Here is a 22,936-nt window from a genome sequence, read left to right on the forward strand (position 1 = left end):
AATTATTGGATTAGGAATGCCAATAAAAAACAAAAAAATATCCATGAATTCAAGTCTGCATGGGGTGACTAATCGATAGAAAAAAAACACACACACACACACACACACACACACACACACACACATACACATACGCACACACACACTCCATTGCTTTTACTTACAGATGCACATGTGTACCACCCACTTCATACATTCACTTTAGTTTTCATCAGCGTTCTGATTAGAATAAAATGTGACATCTTCCATCGCACTGATTTTACACTGTGTTTGTATGTTGGTCCGTCCAGACTCCTGGATCTCCCAGTCAGCCTCATTCCCTCGCAATCAGAAACAGACAGGGGTGGACTCTCCGTCTCCTGCCACCTCCCTCACTAAACCTCCCGGCCAATCCTCCTCATCATCCTCTCCCTCGGGGTCTCAGCAACAGCCCAGGACAGTCAAGGTACTCGCTGTGTTTGCTATGGTCCTCTGTAACCCTCTGTTACTCACTTCGTGTTTCTAAAATGTTTTCATTTCAAGTAACCCCAGTTTGATATGCATTAGGCCACGGACCCCCATTTGATATAATCTTTTATCTCTGAATTTTATCTCTGGATTGATCATACTGGATATCAATATTCTGTGACTACTTGAAAAGGTAAGAAAAATGAAAAATCGCTGGCACTATTGGCAATTATTTATTTATTTACTTCCCGGACCCCAATTTGAGAATCCGTGTCTCACTTTGAAACCCAGCCCACCCCTTCGTTTCTTTGTTTTTTTACTGTTGCTCATGCTTTTTCTTTATTTCTGGATTTTTCTCACTCGCTCTCGGAAACTTGCATAGCTGCCCAGGGCTACTATTGCCCCTTGCTTTGGTCTCCATGGTCACCGAAAGGGAAACACAATTTTCTCCAAGCTGGGGGGCATTTCCTCTTAGTTTTAGGCGCTCCAGTCCCTGTGGAGACCATTGGGTTTGATTATGCCTCTAGCACTACCAGGAGGATGGCACATCCTTTAATGTGCAGAGTTTTATCAATTATAATTAAAGATTTCCTCCTGACGTTCTGTCTGAAACATTTAATGAAAAACTGTAATCCTTTTACAATATGAACTTATTTTTATGGAATATAATCTGAGAGGGAGTGCTGTTACATATCAGCATGGCTGTGATTCAGTCATAGGCACAAGTCTGAGTGCCTAAGCTAATCATAGCGGTGTGAGGTCATGCTGTTTTACTGAATGTCAAGTGTGATATTGCAATAATATTTGTACAAAATACAATTCTAGTACACATTATTTATCCAGTTCGGAGAGACAATTTTGATTTTGTAGCTGTAGTAGGCTAATATTAGCTAGCTAATGGAGTCATACCCTACAGTAAAATGTTCCATTGCTGTTTTTCTATATAGTATCAACAGCACCCATTGAATGCCTCTTGTCCAAACAAATTACTTGCCTGGAACGAACTATTATATAATGGACAGTATTTTTGTATATACTGTATGGTATATATTGCCCAAAAAAAAAATCGCTATCATCTTCAGCACTAAATCACTGTCACCTGGTGTGGACACAAATGTGTTTGTTTTCCTGCCCTGTTCCCAGGACAGGAGTAAATTCACTGTGTGACAGAAAATGTTTTTCACGCAAAAATATGTTTTCATATGTTTCTTAGGTCACCTGTGCCAATTGTAAGAAGCCCCTGAAGAAAGGGCAGACAGCCTACCAGCGTAAAGGATCAACACATCTGTTCTGCTCCACCACCTGCCTCTCCGCCTTCTCACATAAACCCGCCCCTAAGAAGAGCTGCACCATGTGTAAAAAGTATGACTTCATTCTTCGCTGATGTTTAAGGCATTTTGCCAGCACCAGTTGAACTGAGATTAAAAGTTAGGTTTGTGCATGCAGCAGCAGTTAGGGTGTGTTGAGCCGGCAGCATACACCAACCGAACACGAACTTTGTGCGGCTAGAGTACCGGTAGGTCAATAAGAAAAAAAAAATGACATCATAATAAGAAGTTTGGTAGTGCCTTTCAGGACTTTGTTCGGCTAGTTTGAAAATCTTGGATGTACAAGAACGTTGTATGTGATAGGTCAGACCCTCGATGCACTTGTGATTTATATTGTTTTATTTCCGCAATCTGTCAGCAATGTACTACGGACAGTTTTGAAGAAACATTGGCTGAGAATAATCCCTCTTTGAGCGACTACAAACACAGCCAGATGGCAATGAATTAATGGAGAGAGATAGCACACACATTGTCCCATGTCTTTCGCCAGAGATGGCGAAATCTCAGAGACAAATTATGTCAAGGCACGGCGGGGGTCTAACATTCAGAATTCAGAGGGAAGTATAAATTGGTTTTGTCCTTAGAACTTTGTTCAGCGTTGGCAAGCCCTGCCGAAAAAAGGTGTGTGTGTGTGTGTGTGTGTGTGTGTGTGTGTGTGTGTGTGTGTGTGTGTGTGTGTGTGTGTGTGTGTGTGTGTGTGTGTGTGTGTGTGTGTGTGTGTGTGTGTGTGTGTGTGTGTGTGTGTGTGTGTGTGTGTGTGTGTGTGTGTGTGTGTGTGTGTGTGCTGAACGTTTGTGTATGCATGTACATGGTACATAAAAGTTGTTCCAATATGTGCCATTTATCTCTGGCTGTCCCTTCATATGATACAAGCTTGGCTGTGACTGTGAAAAGTTTCAACATGTTTAGTCATAAGAACAGAGAGAAACTCAATGCACACCTGGTTGGCCCCTACGTTTCGATGATCCTGTGTTTTATCATTTATCAATTACGGACACGTATCTTTGTCATTTTGACTGTGTGTATTTGTGTGTGTTCGTTCCAGGGACATCACTACAATGAAGGGTACCATCGTGGCTCAGGTGGACTCCAGTGAACAGTTCCAGGAGTTTTGTAGCACTGGATGTCTGGGGGCCTACGAGAACAAACAGAACCCACCCAAGTCTACCATCAAGACCAAGTGCACCGTGTGTGGCAAACTGACTGAGGTCAGACTTCCTCATGATGAGACTTCAACATGACCAAACTATTCATAAAGTCAGTCTAACACAGTGGTTCTCAAACATTTTAATGTCAAGAACCCCCAAATTGATATATATTTAACTGCGGAACTCATTTAGCTGGGGACCCCCCAAGGACCCCTGGGGGTTCCCGGACCCCACTTTGAGAACCACTGGTCTAGCATTTCATCATGTGGTCAGTTCTAAAGGTATATAAACTTGCCACCATAGGAACAGTGGTGTACGTAGGCACCTAACTGCACATATTCATGCTTCATAGGTGCCTCTGCACAAATAAACACAAACAAATAGCACTACATCCCTGTGTAAGACAAAGGCTGTTTCCAAAATCACGGGCCGCTGATTTGTTTGTGCCTGATGCCCTGACGACCCATTGAGGTTGGACAACACACACTCCATATTTGGGCATAGCTGCAAACTCCTGAACTCATTATATCGTTATGGCTGAGTCATGGTGACATGAGTGTGATGTCAGAGGTCCACCCGCCCACCGGCCCTTCCTTAAGGCAATTTTAATATATTATATAGGATATGTCTGTCTTTCTCTCCCTATTCCTCTCAACAACTTTAGGCATTTAGCAGATGCTCTCATCCAGAGCGACTTGCTAAGTGCAAGATCGGAGTAAGTGGCATGAACCCTAGTCAACAAATGACAGGGTAAATGGTCAAGCAAATTGAGTGCAAAGAAAACGATTAAGTGCAACAAAGAAACTACGATACCAGGCAATTGTCAAACCATCATCAATCTGTATTAAACAACATCTAAACAACAAGTCAAGTCAATTTTATTTAGCGCCAATCACGACAAATGTTTTGTCATGGTTTGGAGGCCATACTCTTTAAATTACAGAGACCCAACAATTCCCCCATGAGCAAGCTCTTGGTGACGGCCACAAGGGAAAAACTCCCCTTTCGACACCTCAAGCAGAACCTGGCTCTAGGTGGGCAGCCATCTGCCTTGAACGGTTGAGATAAGAGAGAGAGAAGAGAGAGACAGGTGTACAGCAAACAATACAGTCTAATAGTCAGGATTAATGGATGCCTCTGGGATGAGGAAGCACAAAATCCCCAGGAAGAAGTCAAGTTAGTAACGTGCAAACAGTATATATCTCTCTAAATAACATGCATAGCATGAACAAGTAACTAACATACATCTGCATATATGCAACTATCATCTATCAAAAATTGGCAACAAGGAGTGGAATGAAAAGTGAAAAGGGGGAGATAAGTGACAATTAAAGACCACATGTATGTGCTGCAGCATTATGACCTCCAGCGTTTCATACATGGTCCAGTCATATGCAAACTTTTCACATGCACCCAGCAGTTCCCTGGCTGTTTCCGTTGAGGCTTGTTTGTTTTTAGAATGTATGATTATAGCATTGTTTTATCTGAAAGGGAGCACTTCCAGTGTATAAATGTTTAAATAAGCAATAATACTTTACCATGCCTCAAAAATATAGTCACCCATTCACCATCCTGTTAGTGCATGGAAATGTTTTCATATAAACAACCCATCATTTATTTTAAACATTTGGTAAATTCTATCATCATACAGTTTATTTAAAAAAAAAATTCTCTCTTCTTTTCTTCCCTCTTGATCGATGCCCGTCAGATCCGGCACGAGGTGAGCTTCAAAACGGTGACCCACAAGATCTGCAGTGACGGCTGCTTCAACCGCTACCGCATGGCCAACGGGCTCATCATGAACTGCTGTGAGCAGTGTGGGGACTACCTGCCCAGCAGAGCCACTGCCAACTACTTCCTGCTGGTGGACGGACAACAGAAACGCTTCTGTTGCCAGAACTGCATCAGGGACTTCAAACAGGTAGGGTGATGCCTGATTTGTACTGGGTTGATTGACTATTTTCAATATGACACCGGTGCGAATTTATGTATGAATCGCCCTTAACTCTTTGACTGCCAGAGTATTTTCATAAAGTACTCCCCCAGTGCCAGCAATTTTCGTGTTTTTTTATTTTTATATTTTGAATTTTTCTCATGAAAATAATTTAAGGGGACATAATGTAAAGACCCAGCACAAATCCGCCACTAGGGAGCAGCACATGACTGCTTGATCATGTCGTTGGGTCTCTCTCACCCTACTTGATAGATTAGACAAGGAAAAACATGAAAACGGATGTGACGTCACCCAGATTGTTTTGATCAGCGAAAATTACGTTGTGATACACGACGGCGATGACTGATCGTCACCCAGACCATAGATTATAGAAGAGAAGCTGTCCGTTTGTCCGTTATACCGTGTGAAAACCCGTTTATTTACCTATTTTGGACGAAAATGACTGGGGAAAAAAATCAAAAACCGGAAACGGAATCCAGGCCATGAAACCGGATGCAGATGTCCGTGAAGTAAGTGGAACTCGAGAATAACATTGAATATTAAGCAGCATAGCGCAATCAGAGATTAAACAATGAACGCGCGTCCAGCGCGTCGAGCGCGTCGACGGCCAACTGGACAAAGTAGCACTTGACGCGTTATCGCGTCGTCCGCAGTCAAAGAGTTAAGGTAGGAGGGACCTCCCAGCTACAAGGGTCAACCTACCTACCAAGTAGGGTGGACCTACAGGTAGCGAGGGAGAACTACAAGCATTGCAGATTTGTACTAAAGATGGGTACACGTAAAAGTCCCACTATTTTGTTGCTTAGTAATAATAGACTAGACATGCCTTATTGGCTGGTATACTTTGTATTTGTTGCCTAGCAACATGATCTCTTGGAATATTCTATCATTGGGAACTATTGGGTGTCTTGATAATGATATCTGTCTCCCAAAGTCTCCTTTCTAGAAGGAGACTTTGGTGTTGGTTATATTTCACTGGGTGGGGAATTCTCTCTAGCCAAATGCTGGTTTATTCCAGCTGCTGGTGTTGAGGTCTACTACCTATTTATTCGGTAGGCAGCAAACTATCGTCTGGATGTTCTATTCTATGGTAAAGATCAGGAGGGGCCAATAAAACAAAATGAAATTAAAATGGACTATTTGGGTGGTTCTGTCTGGGTACGCATGTATGCTACTCCCAAGGAAATGTTCCACCCCCCCAATACTGTGATTGGCTGATTTGGTGACATTTGTGACTTTCCAACTCGGACGGCTCATCGGCTGCTCTGCTTGTGCACTCGCTTGCCTATTGTCATGTGTGTCTCACGAGCCTCAAGGCCTTGTTGTCGCTGTGCCTTTCTTGTTCTTGAATCTCTAGTGATATGCAGGACGTAGCGTGTCCCAAAAAATCCTTGCGAATCGCATACACCCGTTGGGTAAACTTCACTGCCACTGTTGAGGTGATTACTTTGCGGTGTTGTCCCTCTAAATCGGTAAGGGTCTCTGATTTCCTCATGCCTAAATAAAGAAGGAAATGCACAAGGCAGGCAGACCGTCCATTCCTATAAATAGGAAAATCATATGTAAGGCAAACAGGTGTGTGTGTTTGTGTGTTCGCTTGTTGGGGGATCATTTAAAAATCAATCAATATTCATACTATGTCCCCATTTTATTTTTAATGTGATAAATGTATTTGACTGTTTTCGAAATGGCTGGAAATATGAAAGTATAATGTTTAATAGTGTTTGGGGGAAACATACTGTACGTATATAAACTGTGTGTGTGTGTGTGTGTGTGTGTGTGTGTGTGTGTGTGTGTGTGTGTTCAGTTCAAGTTCGTTTAGTCCTGGAGACACAGTACGAGGGTTTTCTACCATTTTCTATTTCTGCCTGTCTGCCGTCTATCCTCCGTCCTTGATTTCTTTTATTTTAATGTTTGACCTTCTGTTTCTCCCCGTCTCTTTTGACCCCACTCTCTGTCTCGCTTTCATGTTCCTCTGACATGGTTTGTCATCTTGTGTTCCTAATTCCATCCCTCTGTACAAAACACACACATTGTCACGTGCGGTCGAACCCAAGCTTTGTGATTTGGGTTAATTGTGGTCTATTTTATTTAATTTTTAACTTTACTGTATTATAATGCTACTCCTCCTGTCAGGGGCGTATTTATATATGCATATCCTGGTACTGGCTTCTGGAGCAACCTAATTTCCCCTCATGCTGCATTCACAGTCACACTTGCGCCAACAAAGCTACAAAATGGCCAGCTTAGAGTTCTCAAATTCTGCCCGAACCTGACCAGACCCGATGTTTTCGGTCCGGGACGAAATTGTATGCTAATTAGTCGGGCCGAGCCAAGCCTCGGGTTCCGTGAAAAAAATTATAAATAAATACAATCTATTACCCCCCAAAAGGGCATTTCAGCTCAAAGTGAACATTACTCAGGTATCTAGTTCGTCGCTGTCCGACCTTCCTACCCCACGTTATTAGAAGAAAACTGGCGAAAATGGCCGGAACTCAAACATTACAAATTGGCGAAAGTGGACGTTTTCAAGATGTTTTGGCCATTATCTCTGGAACGAAAGGTCCAATCTGTTCAGTTCAAAGCTTGTTCAATGCGTGACTTTGAGCACATAATAACGTTTCAGGTTTTCGGGCCTACATTTATGGTAATTATTCGGGTCGGCCCTGTCAGGGCCCAGTTGGGGCCGGGCCTTAATTGTCAGGCCTGTTGAGAACTCTAGGCCAGCTCCATTGCTGCCCAGTTGCTGCTCAAGCCACACTGCTTAAATGAAAAGGGTTAAATAGCACACTGAACTGGTTAACAGCACGAATGACAGAAGGGAAATGGTGAAATAAAAACATATGATTGATTGACACTTCACTGCGTCATCAGAGTATTGAAAAAAGCTCAACTTGGTTTGTAGCGTGTCACGCCATGTGAAGTGTCGGGCGTCATTTTGTAGCTTCATGTTGCTGGCATCCATTGAAAATGACTTGTTGCCTCTAGCCTGTCACTTTATTATGCAGCATCACAGGGTGATTAAACCTTTTTTTTTTAATGATCCCATCTCTGTACCAGGCTCATAGTAAGCTGGCAAGCTGTGTGACCTGCAAGACCCTAATAAAGACAGGCGAGGTTCTCCACAGTCTGGGGGCCGGAGGCACCATGGGATCCTACTGCTCTGTCACCTGCATGAACAAGGGCAAAATGGTCATCACCCCCACCACCCCCAGTGAGTACATAAACATAAATACCCCCACCACCTTCAGTGAGTACATTATGCGAGAGAGGCGTTTGCACTAGCACATTTTTAACACCATGCCATCGCTGTGATCACTTGACAACAAGGCAGGCGCGCCAACTGCGAGGCTCGTGAGGCACGCCCGAGCTAGCCGAGCAGCCGATGAGTGTGCTGTCTGGGTTGGCACGCCGTGGTGGACGGAATAGGTTATCAACCGTTTCCAAATTGTACAATTATACTTGACAATTACTTGCACGTTAGGCCATCTTAACATTAGAAGGTTAGCTAGCTAACTACATAATGTTAACAGACTGGCTGAAAGCGGGGACACGTCACTCCACCCAGCCTAAAGGAGGACAGCGAATGAAAATGATGGGTGCGTAGTTTGCTAAATTTCGTATTTGGGCAATTAGACCCGACTCATTTGGTGGTCCAATTAATCCCAAAGGTGTTTGATAGAGTTAAGGTCAGGGCTCTGTGCAGAACATAAACATTCTTCCTCACTCATTTCAACAAACCATTTCTTTATGGTGGAGACTTGAGATTTCCATTCGCTACTATATTATAGTGTAGTGTATATAGGGAAGAGAATTGGTTAGGATTAGAGACCTTGAAGGTAGCATGGTATCACGAGGTGTCTTCATGTGCATCTTTGTGTTTGTGTGCAGACGCAGAGCCAACGTGTCATTACTGTAAGAGGAACTCCCTGCCTCAGTACCAGGCTACACTACCGGAGGGGAACGTCCTCAACTTCTGCAGCTCACAGTGTGTCACCAAGTTCCAGGTAACACCCTCCGTGTCAGTTCTCACATCAAACCCCATGTGTCTTGGTGTCTACAGCTGCCATTGAGTTGCCCTTGAACATGCAGAGATTGAATCATTTGAATCACAGTCGATTCCATGATGTTTTTCACTCTGTAGATCAAAATGCACTATTTTTTTATTATTATTTAGAGTAGCCAATTATGTTTTACCCCCTTTTTCTCCCCAATTTAGTCGTTTTGCCAATTGATTCCTCCCCACATACATTTCTGTGTTGTCACTGCTGTTGTATCCTACTGACTCACCTGCCAGTGAGGAGCCCCCACCGGGAGGATGTAGGGCCTTTGTCCTACTCCTCCCGCCCAACACTCCCTGCTGACAGATACCGCCCCAGCCCGTAGGAGTATGTGCAATGACCAATATCACCCTCCCTGCTCGGCTTCCCTCCCCTGAACATGGACCAATTGTGTTCGCATAGACCCCGACAAAGCCAGATGCACCATACTGCAGCCATCTTAAGCAGCTAACTGGTGTGAATATGTAAATATATGTATGTACATATATTATCAGTCTTGAGTGAGCCAAGTAGGCTGACAGGAAATGGGGACAGAGATGGGGGGGGGGGGTGAGTGACACGCAGAAAAGGTCGTCGGGATCGGGAGTCGAACCCGCGACACGCTGTCAGGCTGGATTAATCCAGCCTAGGTGCCCAGACGGTTACGCCAACCGTCCGGGCCTTACATGCCTATTTTTGATGTGGAAAATTTTCCTTCTGGCTTCCGTAAACAATCTTCTTGCTATTAGGAGTCTTATCTAACTTTCTATAGCAGAAGGAAGTAGCTACTTGCTGTGCAAGGGTGGAGTGGTTCTATGGTTTTATTGTACAGTAAAGGTCCTTACACACCGGGGCGATTTTTTTCATGCGAGTAATACGTTTTTTTTTTAAACCTTATAAAGTCGGCGCGAAAAAGTGAAAAAGCGAAATGGCAAGTTGCTATGGTCCTTGAAAGTACTTGAAATGTGCTTTAATCTGGCCTTTGAAAACCAAACCCTGAATGCTTAGTTAGGGTCATAATCATCATTATGAGGATGTTGATATTGTGCCGGTCTCTGTCTTGACATATTTTTCTAAGGGAGCACACGTGTGCTTTATAGGGCAAGACATTTGACAGAGTTTTGCTATATAACGTTTATTTATTTTATAATAAGTATTATTATTATTTTACACATTATGGCGGGAAAAAATCTCAAGTTACAACAGTGTTCATAAGACTTTCATTTAATTCATTATTTTCAGAATGCGCCAACGCTCCAAACAACCACCAATGGCCAGACGCTCCTCCCCACTACGAACAGCAGCATCCAGCTCAAATGTAATTACTGCAGGGGAGCCTTCAGCTTGAAGCCTGAAATCTTGGACTGGGAGGTGAGACCACTTGATTGATTGAATACTTTATGAGTAAAAAAATTAAACAGCACGAAGGTACAGTAAAACACTTCGGCTAAAAGGATAACACAAAAAGGTCCTGGGGACTTGTTTCCATTGTCTTTATAAGTTAACTTCCATTGCATTACCATTGGCATCACTGTGACGGGTTCCATCACCATGTCCAACAAATACGCTGCAGCCTATTGTCGTGGAATTCTGGATCAATCAGCAATTGATGAGGCAATAGGAGATGCGACAATATTCTAGGTGGTGATGGTTATGCTTTAATGTACATGATACCATGGGGAGAAGTACGATAACACTCGGTGGTCGGTGGTACGGTAGTTCGGCCAAGAAGCACAGGGATCAGACCATAGTTATACTGTAGCTGCTTCAAGGACAAGCTGAACCATAACAAGATAGGCTGCACCAAAACAATCGCTATCAGGTATAGTGGAGACATCTAGGCTCTTACAAGCTACCAAATATCATAATGTATTATGTAAGTACTATAAGTGATGGTCAAATATAAAGGTTAGGTATAAGCAGCCATAATAACAATATAGTATAATGAATATGATGACTATGAAGTTTTATTTCTGAAAAGCATCCTGAAATATTCAATTTTAGGCCAAATGTAATTGACTCCTCTACTGATGGGAACGAATGAAAGTCAATGGACCGTCCTCACAAAGTATGTTGAAATAAGTGTGCGTGTGTCCGTCTTAAGGATAAGGTATACACGTTCTGTAGTAAGACATGCTGTGAGGACTACAAGAAGCTGCACTGCATCGTGACGTTCTGTGAGTACTGCCAGGAGGAGAAGACGCTCCACGAGACGGTCCAAATCTCCGGTGTCAAGAGACCGTTCTGTAGTGAAGGTACTGTACTCCACCTTTTAATTTCAAAGACCCCAGTTTGATATGCATTAGACTACAGACCCCCCTCCCATTTGATGCCATTATTTATATCGGGGACCCCAATCTACACAGTCAAATCCTCAGTGTTCATTTAACTTTGAGAGTGTACACATGGAACCAAGCTGGGGTCCATTTGGACCACTGGGAGTCCCCGAACCCAACGCTGAGAACCAATGGTGTACTGTACACAGAGCTCCCCCGCACCCCCAGCACATGGTTATCTGATAACAAGCTACCCCTGCACCTGGGAAACACAGAGGCCATATTGTTTGGGACCTCAGTGAAATGAATTGTCCAGCATTGTTGTGGAGTTGGGAGGGGAGGTTAATTTCAGCCAAGACCTCTATAAAACATCTGGACAGTGAACTGGATGCAGATCTAGTAAGTGGAGGTAGCACGTCCACAAAAAGAATATGCGCAGGCAACGTTGAGTCTATAACTTTGCGTCACTAGGCTTTTACACACAGCGGAGAAAGGCATGACAGTGACATCAATGACGACTCCTTGGTGTCTTTATTACCAGCTTCGAGTTTAAAGGCGTACGTCCGTGCTACTTCAGTGTCGCATATCAGTGACATCACTGTCAAATCCTTGGTATCTTTATCCTAGCCTTTCAACATGCGTTGAGCAGTGCTGTCACTACAGGCTGTATTTGTTCAGGCTTGTGCCTTGCGCGAATGAAACACTTAACAGGAATATTATTTTATATGAACATTCAAGTAGAACTATCAGAATCAGGTAAAGTAATGCGTCACTGGTAAAGTTTAACGAAAGTTTTTTACCTGTCCAAAGTCATTTTTTCTCAGAGAAATAACTGTTTGTTATCATCCTATCATTGTGGATATAATTCCATATAGGTCAATGATATAACATTATGTATTGATATAATAATATATAAATAGCAGTCATTGACTTCTGTGTTTTGCTACGATTGGGTTTCTCTTGATGCGACTACCGCGCGTCTACTCGCGATAGCGCCCGAACGGTGGGTCGTATCGGGCTGGCGAGCCGCATCCAACGGTGCCCGGCCCGAGTCTGTCTTTCGCTCCGTGGACAGATATGGAGATATCTGTATTATAGTTCACCAACACATTGACATGTATCCGGGTCCTGCTTAACTAGGCTTGCCTAGTCTTCTTTTTAGCCTACCAAAAACACAATCTGACTGTAATATAAAGGCTTATGCACACCTTCAGTTTCTTGTAGATAGGAGGAAGGCAAGAAAAGAGAGCGGTTCTGCGCATTGTCCTTAAACACTTACTCCCAATCCGTCTTCTCTCTCTTAAGCCTGAATTGTGCTTAGTTGCACGCTGGTGTCAAACACCTAAAATACCAGCTCTACAAGCCCACAACACTTTGTGAGCTTGTAGATCTTCTATTTTCGGTGCGCCTCACCGGTGCTCAACTACCGGTAAGCATAAACCAGGCTTAAATCTCTCTTTCATCCAGCCCCTCTTTCTCCACCTCTACCCTCTCTCCCACTGTCTTCATACATTCTCATTCTTTCTTTCACCCTCTCTCCTCTCCCAGGCTGTAAGTTGCTGTTCAAGCAGGACTTTGTGAGGCGTCTGGGCTTGAAATGTGTGAGCTGTAATCACTGCAACCAGTTGTGCAAGAGAGGGGTGACCAAGCAACTGGGGGGAATGAACAGGGACTTCTGCACCGAAGCCTGCGCCAAGAAGTTCAACGACTGGTACTGTAAGGTCAGTCCGATGTGGTGGTGGTTCTTAAGCCCCATTTATACTTTGTCATACGACAGTGTCACAAGCAGAAAATAGCCAATCTACAAGTTTATAATGCATCCAGTGAGAGTTTCAGCAAATTTTGACGCATGACCCCTTCGTACTACTGAACATAATTAAGCATTACGTGTTAATTTGCATGCTGTGATGTTGATTGATGATAACTATAATGATGATGGTAGTTTATATTTAAGTATGATTGAGGCAACCTGATCATTATGATCGTGATGATAATTGTGATAAAGATGAGTATTTATAACTGTGATTTAAGCTCACTCGTGGCTCAACTCGGTAATGCATCAACCACATAACATTATGGGTTCGATTCCCGGGTCAGGACCCTTTTTGCAGGTCATCCATCCTCTATACCCTAATCATGCTGTCATTTATATATATATATTTTTTTGTCGTTCATTTATCTAAATAAATGCCATTTGATGAGTATTGATTTCCTCCTTCATCCAGAGAGCTAATACAGCATGTGGTCAGATACGGCCTTCACGCTCCTTTCTGTGGAACATGGTTGGATAGGAGTGGGCTTGTGGAACAATGCAACAGCTGGTGAATGATCCGACCCACCAGCCAGTGTGGACGCAAGCTGTGTATTTATACCTGTGTCCTGTGTTTCCCCTGATGTCCACTAGGCGGCGAGGTGTGACTGCTGTAAGGTGCAGGGCAACCTGACAGAGTCTGTGCAGTGGAGAGCTGAGATGAAACATTTCTGTGACCAGGAGTGTCTGCTCCGCTTCTACCTCCAGCAGAACGAGCCTATCCTGGTCACACAGAAAGGCCCGGAGAACACCAGCCTAGGTAGCTGATTGTGCATGTGTGTGTGGGGGGGTGTTTTATTTTTTGCACATATACTGAAACAGTTGCAGTTAATACGATGGGTGTGAGTGTGTCTGGTTGTGCACGGTAATTTTATTCTTTAAATTGTTCTGATGTATTCATTCTATCACCAGGGTTTGACATGCCATCAGCCAAACCAGGGGTAAGTAATACATTATGTAGATTTATTTTTGCATCTTAATTACACTATTGTAATATGGCTCATGATGCATCTTAATTACACAATTGTAATGTGGCTCATGATGCATCTTAATTACACAATTGTAATGTGGCTCATGATGCATCGTAATTACACAATTGTAATGTGGCTCATTTGCTATAAGTCTTTTTATTTTTATGACGGACTTGCTTACCTACCTAACAAGCTGAACTCCTGGTCTGCATGCTGTGTTGTAGATTATTAACCAGGGTACAGTGGCGTATGCAGGAGGAGGTGTGGTGGTTAAGGACGTGAAGAACAAGGCTGTTCTCTGCAAACCCCTCACACTCACCAAGGCCACCTACTGCAAACCTCACATGCAGAGCAAGCTCTTACAAACAGGTGAGACCCCCCCCCCCCCCCCCCATGGTGCACGGACAAAACAGAACAGAACAGAGAGCCTGTTCACACTGAGGAAGCTGGCTATTACCCCAGGGTGGGACGTTTTGTTCACTGGCGGCTAAATCCCTCAATTAACTGGTCACTTAAACTTTGAACCAGGCTACTGCTAAGGCTTCTAAACTGGAATGAGACCCCTTGTGGCTGATGGGTAGAAAAAACTACCCAGCCATGAAATGAATGGAATTGTAGGTTTAAAGTCAATCAAATCAATCAATGATTGTTTGATTTGTTAAAGTGGTAGTAATAGTAGTAATGTTAGAAATAGTGGTAGTATTACTGCTTGCAGTTTTTTATTTTATGGTTTTATTTTATTTAATGCTCTATTTAAAAAAAAAAGCTAACATATGCATTCAATTAATTAGTATTAAAGTTTATTATTACCAGTAATAGTGGTAGTAGTAGGAAATGTTGTTATACAAGTTGTTTACACAATTGTGTGTGTGTGTGTGTGTGTGTGTGTGTGTGTGTGTGTGTGTGTGTGTGTGTGTGTGTGTGTGTGTGTGTGTGTGGTCAGATGTGGACGACGGTGTGAAGAGGGAGTACATTCCCGTGCCGATTCCTGTACCTGTCTTTATCCCAGTGCCCATGAACTTGTACTCCCAGCTCACACCATCGCTACTCCCCATGCCTCTACCGGTAAGAAAACAATTAAGAAGACACAGCATTTGCAGTATATATAGCAAACCTTCCCTGGATTAATTTAACTGTGGAGGAAGATGTAATGGAAAGGTTGTAGTGAACGGTCTTCTCATACAGGTGTCAGGTGCAGCATTCCTTCCTCCCTGCCAATCTGTCTTTTTTTGTCATGGCAGTAGGGCTCATTCACATACTTTGACCTTGGGATTTTAATCTTTTGGAGAGAAATCCACATCCACAAACTTGACTCTAGGGTTGGGTGATATTTCACAATATTCCTACCGCCCACTGTCAGCCGAAATGTCGGCAGTTGCCAATATATTCACTAGAGAAAATAAATGAATGCGAAAACAGCTCCCCAGTCCCCGGCAGCTAATCTGTCGGGTTACTATCGTAACGTGACACGATGCTGTCAATGAGGAACAGAAGATATGAATGTAGAATTAATATTGATATTGCAACTGGGATTGTTCAGAAAAATAAAGTCAACACATGAATGCAGATTCAGAATTGTGTGAATCTGCTATATCCATTAGGATATCCTCTTCAGGATTAGAATAAGATCTGTGAACTTGGCATGTCATATCCTGCCGGAAGAAACAAAGTTTAAGCTTGCATTCGCAACAAGGTTTTGCATTCTATATAGAAACCAACTAAATAGGTTTCATTTTTGTTTTAATGGCTTGTCTCTTAAATGGAAACAAGGTTTTGCTCTCAAACCTTAGCTGATAAAGAGACAACTAGGAAAGCTCTCATCCATTCCATTTATTACAGAGGACTGCACGGCCATATGCGTGCATAATATGGCCCAAATTGATTCGCGTTTCGTGCACCACTTTGTATTGCACTTCACAGGTTAATCAGGTTTTATTTGCAGAGTTAAATTCTCGAGGAGGCAGACCATTACATTTACAAAATAAAAGGACAGAAATTGTCCAATAAAAACAACGATTGGACTCATCAAACGTCCAATTGCCCATGCCTTGTGGACTCAAGCATAATCAAATCAAAATATGTAACCTGGGCCACTAGAAAACGGTGTCAAACCGTGACAACTAGGAAGCATCGTCTAACCGTAACCACTAGGAAAACATTTTTTACACACTACCAACCAAAGCCTATATGAGCCAGTGTTTAATTCTCTCCACCCTGCTGTCCAGAGGCAGTCATGCACTGCAGCATCAAGCTACAGCCTCGCTCCATGCTCTGCTTGTGTCCTGTCCAGGTACCAGTGCCAGTGTTCCTGCCTACCACACTGCAGGGGGCCGAGCAGATAGTTCAGTGCATCAGGGATCTGAAGAACAAGATGTCCTCTGTTGCCACAGTGGACAAGGTGATCACTGAGGAGCAGAAACCAGGTACACCCCGCTGGCCACGTCTTAGTTTCATTACTGTGGGGAAAATGTATTGAGCTTAAATGCAATTCTAAAATTGGATTTGTTAATTGTCTAACGATGTCTTATACACACTTCTCAGTATGCAGTAACCCTGATTTGGTTGTGTACGGTATGTTTTCAGATCAGGAGCATCATTTGGGGTCCCAGGGGAGAAATTGCCACCTCCTAGTGTTCACATTTAACCTTAACTTCAGTTATTTTATGAATATTTTCTCCACCTCGGAACGTTTATTGCAGATCCATCTGATATGTGCACATGTGACATGTGCACGTGTTTTCTTGTGTCTGCAACCATACATTCATTAGCCACTTTCAACCTGGCATCTCTATTTTGGGCATGTTATAGGCAAACATTAAAAAAATGTTCTATTATTTATATTTTTCAAAAATTTAGAAAATAGCAGATATACAAGTTCACAACGTGTCGCCATTGAAACGCATTGTAAGCTTGCAGGTTGAATATTTTCGATATCATTGAAATAGGGCTTAAGTGGTCACTTTTTCGCCACCCTATAGTTTCTTTCTGAAATGACGCCTCTGTTTCAGATGTGAAGCCAGTGAAGGTGAAGAGGGAGCGGGGAGGAGATGTGGGGGAGGGGGAGTCCAGCTGTTCCAGTGGCAGCAGCTCTGAGGAGGAGGAAGAGGAGGACGACAAGTATGAGCCTGATCTGGACCTGGAGATGGACTTCCCTCAAGGTAAACACAGAAATAAATTGTGACTTGGAGTTGTAGAAGTTAGACTCAGGCTTAGATTTAGAGGGCGTCTGTTGGTGCGCTCATCATAGATTTGTGAGTTTGGAGGACCCAAGTTAACACATTCTCTGCCCGGTATTAATTCATTAATTCATCCGCCACTGCCAGCGTTTTTACCTTATTTTGACGAGCCACGGAGACCCACGATGTGGACACGGATGTAAACAAAAGCTGTCTGGGGGGAGGGGGAGGGTCTCGTCTATCCACCGGAACAAAAACATTTTTACCGCGATCATCCATTCTGTTGTTATCGGCAGTTGAATATGGCTCGTTTTCATCAAAAAAAGAAGAAATCCGAGCTAGATGTGCGTTTCTAAATCTCAAAACATGGGAGGGAACAAAGTGACTTTTTGGGGATGATGTCATTTCTGCTTCTAGCCTTCTCTCAGTCAAGGGATCATTCATAGTTTGGCGAAGAGCGCCCTCTTAACGTAATTTCTAAAAACATATATATTTTTAAATTGACGGAGATCTCCGTCAATGGCAGTTAAAAGTGTTCAAATGTGACTCTTGTCATGTCTCGCACTTCTCCCCTCGCTCTGTTCTCGGTTTCCTCTCTCTCTATACTCTTAACTTTTTAATGAATAATAAAAAATATTATTCATTATAAAATAATAATGAATCTAAAAATACAAAATATACAAAAGTGACATCTAAAAAGTGCTAACATTGTGTATGTGTGCGCCTGCATACATTCGTGTGTGGCTACGGGTTAGAATATGCATGTATTAGGGGTTCACAAGGGGATGGTCTCGCACTAAGTGGACTGAAATGTAAAGTTCTTGGGAAGCGTTTCATCCATGCTCACTTTTCAGCAGCAAACTGAGCAGAGGGGGTTTGAGCGAGCACTCAGAAGGGACTGTTTGAAGAAAAGAGGTATTTCACAGGGGATTGGATATCAGTGTTTGCGAGTGATGTTGAAGATGCTGTAGTCAACCTAATGGGGAAATCATTTCCTTACAGCCTGTTGGGTGCTTAGGAGTTTAAGTTGGTCAGTGTTTGCGCGAAGGCCACTTAACCACATGAACCCTGGCGTTTCTATGTTGGGTGGAAGATTCAGCGATATATAGCACATCTATAGCACATCTCAAAGCTCCCAACACTTTGCATCAACCCCCTTTAGCTACTAGGCTACTGTTGGCTTGCTAGCTGATGATCAGTCCAGACATGCTGGAGTCAATGCAAATGGATGGATGGGGCTGATCTTTCTATCCCCCTGTTTCAGCCCCTGCCCCGGACTCCATTCTAGCTCTGGAGGATGACATGGGCTTCAGTTTGCCCCCTGTCTTAGCTGAAGAGAAAGAGGAGCCACTATCACGACCCCAGCCTAGGAGGAAGGTAGTGTATACACACACACACAGACAGACAGAGACACACACACACACACACACACACACACACACACACACACACACACACACACACACACACACACACACACACACACACACACACACACACACACACACACACACACACACACACACACACGTTTGTCTCTCTTTGAAGCGTCACCACAATTCTAATGATTTTCATGTCTTTGTGTATGACTGGTGCTGTGTGTGTGGGTGTCTCTCTCACAGGGCCACAAGAGGCGAGCGGTAGAGGAAGAGACCGTCCAATCCTCGTCTTCATCGCCATCCTCATCTTCCTGTCCGTCTGACAGACGTGCAGAGGGCGAGCGACGCAGTTTGTCCCTGCAGGCTCGCTATGGCCTCAACGCCTGGAAACGCTGGGCGCTGTCTTCGCCCAACCAATCAGACGACACAAAAGGGAAGGACGGCCCCAACCCAGGTAAGGAAGCAATGCCCACACAGTTTAATTCAATCCAGTTAACTGGAATTATCTATAGAGTGCTACAGGGATCAGACCTTTTTTGTTTTGTTTTGGATACAATTATCTCTGTAGCAAACAAATGATATGATTATGATATTCATGTTTCAACATGTCTATTATAGAAAGCAAATATAGCACATGAAGGATTCCAAATCCACACTAGAGATATTAACGGGTTAAATTTATGTCATAAAAGACATTTGGCTTATGTTAAAAACAGACCAAATTTTTCAATTATTTCAAAAGTATATTCACAGAAATCTAAAATCCTGTACACTGTACACCAAGGCAAATTTCTTGTACATGCAAATGTATACCGCCATAAAGGCGTTTCTACAGTTTGGGGATCATAAGGATCATAAAAAAATGTATATGTCATTTCATTATGAGCAAAAGAAAACCCAGTCATAATGTAGTGATGAACAGAAATGAGTATGTTGCGGTGTGTTCGCAGCCCCTGTGGTGCGGTCCAATAGTAACATGCTATCTCTGAGCCCGGCGGAGCTGAGCATGGCTCTGTCCAAGTTCATCAAGGAGGTGTGTCGGCCCAGCGGCGATCACTACGCTCCAGACAGCATCCTGTACCTTTGTCTGGGCATACAGCAGGTCAGTACCACTGTCTGGGAGGGAAGGAATTACACCAGTATTGTGTGTGTATGCACTGTGTGGTATGGGTGAGTGAAAGGAGCTTTCCCTCTGTATCTTTGTGGTATATTTAATTCAAGACCGTCGTATGTTACCAGGCGTGATAGGCTGGGTTTAGGGGCGTGTGTGTATTTGTCAGTGTTCACTGCACTTACAAATGCACCCCTTTTGGTCAACTCTTTACGTTTCAATAAACATTGGGACAAAATTTACCCTAAATCTGAATAATTGTTGTTTTTTTGGTGGCAGAGTGGCATTAACAAGTTTTAAAAAGACTTAAATCTGACGTTAACATAAGTGGGAGTTTGATGAATGTTAAAATGTGTTTGAGATGTTCCATTGAAGAAGCATTGAAACTTCTCTAGACATGACAGGGCAGAGCTGTCACAGAGTTCTAGGTGAGTTATGTGTCTGTGATGAGACCCAGGACTGGACAGGACCTGCAGACAGACTGGCTGGTGTCCTCAGTTTGTGCTCAGACCGCTCTTAACCCCACCACACGCACGCACACACACACGGATGCACACACACACACACACACACACACACACACACACACACACACACACACACACACACACACACACACACACACACACACACACACACACACACACACACACACACACACACACACACACACACACACACACACACTATACTGGTTTGATTCTCCAAAGGAGAATGAGTGGGCCACTTATCTCTTCAGGGTTGTGAGGTCTTTAGTATAAAACAAATCATGTAAAAACAAGTTGCTTTTACTGACTGCTTTAATGATCTTTGAATATACATGTTGGATGAATAGGTTTTTATTGATGAGTCAAATGCCTTAGATAGGATGACAAATAGTTCAATTATCACATGCTACTATAAATGCACGAAATCTCTGCATATGTGTGTGAGTGCGTGTGAGTGTAACTGTCCTTAACGTATCTCGAGAACCATCGGATCGACTTCAAACTCGCACATACGCACAATTTGTGTTTATGTGCATGCGTTCATGTGTAGGGGTCTCAATCTTGTGTCAGATCTAAGAAGGGGGGATCCAAGGAAAAAAGTTTGGGAACCAGTGCACAACAGTGACCTAAGAGACTTGCTGATATATATTTGTTAGATCAGGGGTTCTCAAACCTTTTTTATACCACAACCTCATACAATGAGGGAAATGTTTTGGCGACCCCATGTTATATCGCGATCTGTAATTTAACTCTGCAAGGGTACAGATGGAACCCAAATGGAGCCGTGGTCCATGTATTTGTACCCTCTCGTAAAACACGTGTAAGCCACCCGCTCATATTGCACATGATTCCTAAGTACATAGCTTATGAACAGCTAAGCAATTTGTGTGCCTCAGCCTCTGCAAGTGCTTCTGTGTGTGTTGCTGCTTGTGCTCCGTCTGTGTTGGAGGCGGAGCTGTGTGTGAATGAGGAATCAAGTGGCCGTCCTCTTTACGCTGGTTGGTTGGTTTCTCACCATTTTCTAAAGCATACAGGCTTCTCATGTGCCCACTTTTCTGGTTACCCAGTACTAGTTTAGTCATATTGGCATACTACTAATCTCTCAAGAACAGATTCTGCTCTGCGCTTGAATCTGTCGGTAGCCGTGTTGACAACCCGTGCACATTGGCTACAAGTGGGCGTGCCATCAGATCAGGAAGCGGGCCGCGCTTTACCCAAACAAATGTAGTTGGCGGGATTTACGTGTGTGCCGTTCGTTCCCCACTGGAAACGAACCGAAACTCATTTAACAATAGCATCCTCGAAGCCGTCAAAACCACGGAAAGTTAGTAACATTTTAAATTGCTCTTTCATCATAGAAACAAGTGGGCTTATAACCAAAACGATCCATGTTCTTTGGGAGAAATGGTGTTAGTGTTCCGTGGAGAAATATTGTTAGTGGGAATTAATACATAGTCGCACCACCGGAAGTGAAAGGCCGAAGGCAGACCAAAACCCTGGTTTCCCTGAGCACGGGTCGTCCGTTCAGCTCCGCCTAGAGCCAAATGAATATGTAAAAAACAGCAGTGGGCGCTGTTTTTCCTTTTTATTTGGCGATGGGTTCCCAGATTGGCATACTACTACCCTAAGTAACAACAAGTCAACAACCATTAGGTTTTAAAAAACAAAATCAACATGCTTATTTCACATACCATGTTAGCCAGTCTGGGGTCGCTTGGCAGACAAGGAACTGTGTCAGTGCTCCCTGGTCTATGCTGCTTGCCTGCTTTTCACTTTATGTTGTTTAGGCTACATCATGGATTCTACCATGGCTAGCTGAAAAAAATCGCCTGGTTTGTGTTCATATTCTGTCACACTTTATAGCCACCCTTATTTTTTTCCCCACTCATTTCTATACTTCTGACGTCTCAGTCTTTCGTTTTTTCTTTAGACTTTCAACTTATGTTCCATCCACTTGCATTGAATTTCTCACCCAGCGCATGGGCCGAAATCACCCCTTCTTCCGGGTTGGGAAATGTGTTGGGAGAGGCCTATTTGGGGCTTCTGCGTCACCTCTGTGACGTGTTTTGCGTCACTTCGGTGCGCAGCCCCATGCGCAAGCTCATGAGTCGAGCCCATTGGTCGAAACCGTTTTCGTTGACTCCCATTGTAAGAATGGAATGCGGAAGTGCTCTGTCTATGGGATAGTTCCAATGTTTGGAACTATAGCCCATAGCAGCCCGCTTTGCGGCAAGATCAAAGTGTGACGTTACTCTCTCTTCTACACTCTGCCCACTTTGAGCTGAGGGCATTTCCAGACACCAGAGTCTAGACCCAGACTCGCACTGCTCACTTGTTGGTAACCCTAATGGACACGTATCCCATAGCCTGTAGGGACTGTTGGTCTGATATTATAAATTCACAAAAATAACATAGCTATCGTGACCAATGGGAATTTCCCTACTGGCAGCATGCACAAAAAAATAAGTCATTGATCAGTCCAACACTTTGGGAGGTTAGCTGCGGACACACACACACACACACACACACACACACACACACACACACACACACACACACACACTCTCTCTCTAGTGGTTGTGTCACATTGTTTAATTTAAAGACATGTGAATGAACGTCTCCTGATATAGTAGCAGACTTTGGCATATTCATAGATGCAGTATTTACCAGCTAAAATTACATACAATTATTTAAATCTTCATGACGCACTGTCGTATCTGTACCAAATATTGGTACAAATACCATGAATTACTGTAGCTTACTAGCTACATTAGCTTACTGTAGCTATTCTCTGGGGAGAATTCGTGC

At 43.4% G+C, this 22,936-nt stretch overlaps 1 protein-coding gene across 5 annotated transcripts in view; it reads left to right on the forward strand.

The window, feature by feature from the left end:
• zmym2 (zinc finger, MYM-type 2) overlaps positions 1-22,936 on the forward strand; it is a 44,795-nt gene that overhangs the window by 14,853 nt on the left and 7,006 nt on the right. For all 5 annotated transcript variants that reach the window (XM_080412533.1, XM_080412530.1, XM_080412529.1 and 2 more), the window contains exons 4-21: positions 291-445; positions 1,661-1,809; positions 2,821-2,983; positions 4,632-4,844; positions 7,938-8,091; positions 8,769-8,884; positions 10,160-10,288; positions 11,022-11,172; positions 12,742-12,914; positions 13,598-13,763; positions 13,916-13,944; positions 14,199-14,343; positions 14,918-15,039; positions 16,265-16,397; positions 16,983-17,132; positions 18,415-18,527; positions 18,773-18,983; positions 19,480-19,631. In XM_080412533.1, the coding sequence (XP_080268659.1) occupies positions 291-445; positions 1,661-1,809; positions 2,821-2,983; positions 4,632-4,844; positions 7,938-8,091; positions 8,769-8,884; positions 10,160-10,288; positions 11,022-11,172; positions 12,742-12,914; positions 13,598-13,763; positions 13,916-13,944; positions 14,199-14,343; positions 14,918-15,039; positions 16,265-16,397; positions 16,983-17,132; positions 18,415-18,527; positions 18,773-18,983; positions 19,480-19,631 (2,624 nt within the window). The remainder of the gene's footprint in view (positions 1-290; positions 446-1,660; positions 1,810-2,820; positions 2,984-4,631; positions 4,845-7,937; positions 8,092-8,768; positions 8,885-10,159; positions 10,289-11,021; positions 11,173-12,741; positions 12,915-13,597; positions 13,764-13,915; positions 13,945-14,198; positions 14,344-14,917; positions 15,040-16,264; positions 16,398-16,982; positions 17,133-18,414; positions 18,528-18,772; positions 18,984-19,479; positions 19,632-22,936) is intronic.

Source organism: Gymnoscopelus braueri (genome assembly GCF_963280865.1).
Source record: "Gymnoscopelus braueri genome assembly, chromosome: 18".
In the NCBI taxonomy this organism is placed as follows: Eukaryota; Metazoa; Chordata; class Actinopteri; order Myctophiformes; family Myctophidae; genus Gymnoscopelus; species Gymnoscopelus braueri.